Source organism: Octopus bimaculoides, chromosome 29 (assembly GCF_001194135.2).
Source record: "Octopus bimaculoides isolate UCB-OBI-ISO-001 chromosome 29, ASM119413v2, whole genome shotgun sequence".
NCBI lineage: Eukaryota > Metazoa > Mollusca > Cephalopoda > Octopoda > Octopodidae > Octopus > Octopus bimaculoides.
Genome location: NC_069009.1, coordinates 3,965,572 through 3,970,346, shown reverse-complemented (window position 1 = coordinate 3,970,346; position 4,775 = coordinate 3,965,572). Strand labels below are relative to the sequence as shown.

Genomic DNA, 4,775 nt, shown 5'->3' with positions numbered 1-4,775 from the left:
AAACACACTATTTCTCTCTTTCTCTCTCTCTTTCTTTCTCTCTCTCTTTCTCTCTCTCTCTTTCTTTCTTTCTCCCTCTCTTTCTTTCTTTCTCTCTCTCTTGCTCTCTCTCTCTCTCCTTCACGCGCGTACGCACAGATTTGACTTCGCCATGTCAACAAACTTCAAAATTGGTAAAAGTTTATCGATTTTTACAGCTATACGCGGGTGCCTCTGTGAGAAAAAGTTGACAAAAACACAGATAGAGTCATGAACAATGTCCTAAAATTGGAGCGACATGCGTGCTAATTTGTGGACGTGCATAACCCACAACACGTACACACACACACAAATATCTTGTGTTTTGTACATATTGATGATACACACACACATAACAGGCTTCTTTCAGTTTCCGTCTACCAAATTCCACTCACACGGCTTTGGTCGGCCCAAGGCTATAATAGAAGACAAGGCTATAGTAGAAGACAAGGCTATAGTAGAAGACAAGGCTATAGTAGAAGACAAGGCTATAGTAGAAGACAAGGCTATAGGTGCCATACAGTAGGACTGAACCCAGAACCATGTGGTTGGGAAACCAAGCTTCTTTCCGCACAACCAAGCCTGCGCCTCTATCTGTATACAATTCAAATTTCTCCATTTTCCTATTTTCAGAACCCAGCGATGGTCTGGCATCAAATCATGGAGTTGATGGTGAGAACATTCTTTAACTTCTTATATTTCTTGTTGTTGTTGTTGTTGTGGTCGTCATCGTTGTCATTTGATCCATACAAACAGACCTATGACCAATGTTGTTCCAGTTGTGACCATCCCATCTTTTATTCAGACATAGTGTATCTAGGACTACAGTATCTAATGTACAACATAGTAGTTAGTATTAGTGGCTATAGATGTTGTTGTTGTTGTTGTTGTTGTTGTTTAGCCCCAGGTCAGTCCAGATCCAGACAGACCTGTGATCAAAGATGTTCCAGCCGTGACCATCCCATCTTTCATTCAGCCATAGTGTATCTAGGACTACATTATTTAATGTATAGTATAGTAGTTAGTATGAGTGGCAATAGGTGTTGTTATAACCTGCACCTGATATCTCCACTCTATGCTTCCACTCAAACTTTTCACTCAATACTCTTCACTCAGAACCCCCATTAAATAAAACCCACTCAGCATCCCCTTTCGTTGCTTCTCAATATTGTTATTCACTAAACCCACTCAATACCCTCACTCAATACGTTCACTCAATGCCCTCACTCAATACTTTCACTCAATACCCTCACTCAATACTCTCACTCAATACCCTCACTCAGCAATACCACTCAATACCCCCACTCACACTCACTCTCTATCATTACAGTGAAAAAACGGAACTTCTGCATCTTCCCGTCGACAGAAAACTGTGTGGCCTGCGAAGATGGTTTCTATGAAGACAAGGACGACTGCGGCAAGTTCTACCTGTGTAACTTCGGAGGTTTAATAAGGATGGACTGCCAGAAAGGATGGTACTGGAGCATAAGGACTGAGTCCTGTGTTCAAGGAAGGAACTGTTAACAGCAAAATCATTCCTATCACCTCACCACAACACATAACCTTCAGCTTAACCGTAACTTCATTTTAATGTGACCTTAATATGATTTTTAGCTTGGTGTTTACTGGTCATTTCTTGATATTAATCATATTTTAGTTTGGTCTTCAACTGGCTTTAAACTATCTTTTACTTGGCCTTCGACTGGTGTACAGCTGGCCTGCATTTAACATTCAATTGGCCTTCAACAGGCATTCGACTGATCTTTGGTTAGCATTCGTGTAGCGTACCACTGGCCATCATTTTTTGTCAATCTCTGACTGCCCTTCAACTCGTATTTAACTGCCATTCGAATAACATGTGACTCACATTCAACTGGCCTTTGGCATCCGTATAACATTCCAGTAACCTTCTGGAGCTTGCTTGAGAATTTGCTTTGATTTTACTTAGCCTCTAATTAACATTCAACTAGCCTTCACACAGTCTTCACATAGCCGTCAACTGGCATTCAAATGGATTTCAGATGGCATTCAAATATCATTCAACTCCCATTTAATGAGACATTCAACAAGCATTCAACAGAGCTTGAATTAACATTCGTATAAAATTCCCCTAACCTTCTGGAGTTTGCTTGGCAGTTGCTCTGATTTTTATTAACCTTTGTCTGGCATTCAACTGGCCTTCAACTGACATTTCACAAACCATCATATACCCTGCAACACAATTGCTTTCCCTCTGCAGGCCTTGTTCTATTTAACATTATCCCAAACAAATCAAAGAAGAAAAAGATTCTATCACCTTATATCTGAACACACCGCAGTCAACAACTCCCTACTTGAATGGACAATGATACCACCAAACTTAACTTGAAAACGTAACTTAAGAGATTTTATCATGTAATGCTATTAACCCTTTCGTTACTGTATTTATTTTGAGATGCTCCATGTTTCTTTCAATTACTTTAAATATAACAGAGAATTTAGTAAAAATAACTCAGTTATCATGAAACTAGTGTTAAGAACTTAAATTGTGACTAAGGCTTGGTGGAAGATATTAATTTAGGACTTATGAAAACAAGACATTTGTACTACAGAGCCAGTCGTGGTTTCAGCCGGGTTGGTAACGAAAGGGTTAAGTTAGATCTGGTTATTGGCCGAAACATAACTAAGTTTATCTTATTTAATGATTGAAATAAAGGAGGAAATATACAGAGATATCAAGTATTTTTATGGGAAAACAGCAGAAATGGAGCAAGGGCTATAAGAGACGGACAATAAGAAAAGATAAAGGGTTACAACAGATAGACAAAATTTCAAAAGGCAGTGGATAAAAAGTACATCCCAAAATAATGAACGAAAAATGTTGTGCACAGTGAATTGTACTCTGAAAAAGGAAAAAGAAAAGAAAGACAGACAATGCAGATAAAAACCCCTTTATCAAAGTAGAGTAGCAAAGAAAGAGATAGGTAAGAAAAGAAAGAAAAGAGAGAGTAACACTGTGTTGGGTTCAGAAATGAGGTAAGAGTTAGGGGTGACGTTTGAATGGTTAAGGTTCAAGTTTTGAATTAGGTGAGAGCTGAGGTGAAGTATAAAGTTGGACTGATTTTCATATAGCATGAGAATTGAGGTTAAGATATATATAGATATAGATATATATATATATATATATACATATATATAATATATACATACATATATATATATATATATATATATATATATACACACACACACACATGTATATACATATACACATATATATATATATATATATATACACACACACACACACACACACACATATACAGATAAATATGTTTACATGAATATATATACAAATGCATATAAAACAGGTACACACACATACGCAAGCACAAACATGTATGTCTGGTATATACATATATTACATATATGTGAATATATCAATATATGCAGATATAAGCGTGTGTATGTATATGCATTCAATGCATACATATGTGTGAGGGTGGCATGTGTGTATTATATGTATGTTTGTATGTGTGTATGTATGTATGTATTATCCGAAGTGTACAGTATTATATATCCATCACAGCTGATTTTACCAATCGGTTTCGCATCAGGGGTACAATGGAGTGTTCAGTAAGAATCCAATTCTATAATCCTATGCTCATCAGAGGTAGCTGATATAGAATGCAATATGGCGACTTGATGAGACCCTGGACTTGGAGTCTGGTGCCTATAAACCCTTTAGAAAGCTAAATAAGAAGCTATCATACAGCCATAGTCTTCAACCAGGCATAGTTTTCAAGAACCTGATAAAAAGCGTCAGCAGAAGAATCACCATCTTATCTTCAAGCAAAGAGCTTTTTCATGCTGCCGCCCCATACTACAATGGAGCTCTGGTTGCCAATGGTTTCAAAGATAGGATTAGTTACACGCCAGAACCTAACTCTTCTAAGAGACAGCAACACCACAAAGTGTTGTGGTTCGCATTGCCTTTCTCTTTAAATGTTAAAACCCTGAGAATTTCCTTTAACTGTGCACCTAATGTAAAAAAAGATCTTAGCAAGTCGTCCCCACACCTGAGACAGAGGTAGGATGCTTATGTAGGAGTAACACAACATTTACGAAATATAGAGCAGTCACCATATTTCGTTCTATATCGGCTACCTCTGATGAGTGAAGGGTTATGTAATTGGATTGTTCCCTAACACTCCGGTGTACCTCTAGCGTGAAACTGATTGGTAAGATTAGCAGTGATGGATATATAATACTGTACACTTTGGATAATATACCCACTCTATTGACAGATATACGAGTGCATCTTTTTCCTGGCTTATGGACTTTTAGACGACTTACGCACATAGATAGATAGATAGATAGATAGATAGACAGATAGATAGATATACACACACACCAATTATATATATCTAGTCTTAGCAAATACATCTGGGATCTTAAGGAAAGTAATAAACAGTATTCATTAGAATGGTCTATAATAGCTAGATCAATGCCATATAAGAGAGGAAGAAAGTATTGTTCGCTCTGTACGGTGGAACTATACCACATACTCTTCTCTAAGGATAACTTGATTAATAAAGTAAAGAATAATGCTCTGAAATGTACGCATATCATAAGAAGTACGTTTCGTTGGTATAAATGATCTTAAGATGTGATGAAGTACAACATGATGTCTCATGTATGTCTGTGTATGTGCAATTATGCATATATGGATGAGTGCATATAAGAGTGTGTGTGTGTATATATGAAAGATATGCATA

General features: G+C 37.2%; 1 protein-coding gene across 1 annotated transcript in view; it reads left to right on the top strand.

The window, feature by feature from the left end:
- Positions 1–2,732, top strand: part of LOC106867479 (signal peptide, CUB and EGF-like domain-containing protein 1) — a 22,966-nt gene extending 20,234 nt beyond the window's left edge. Inside the window, exons 7-8 of the mRNA XM_014912363.2 lie at positions 652–690; positions 1,349–2,732. Of these exons, the coding sequence (XP_014767849.2) occupies positions 652–690; positions 1,349–1,542 (233 nt within the window). The 3' untranslated portion in view covers positions 1,543–2,732. The remainder of the gene's footprint in view (positions 1–651; positions 691–1,348) is intronic.
- Positions 2,733–4,775: the final 2,043 nt, after the last annotated feature.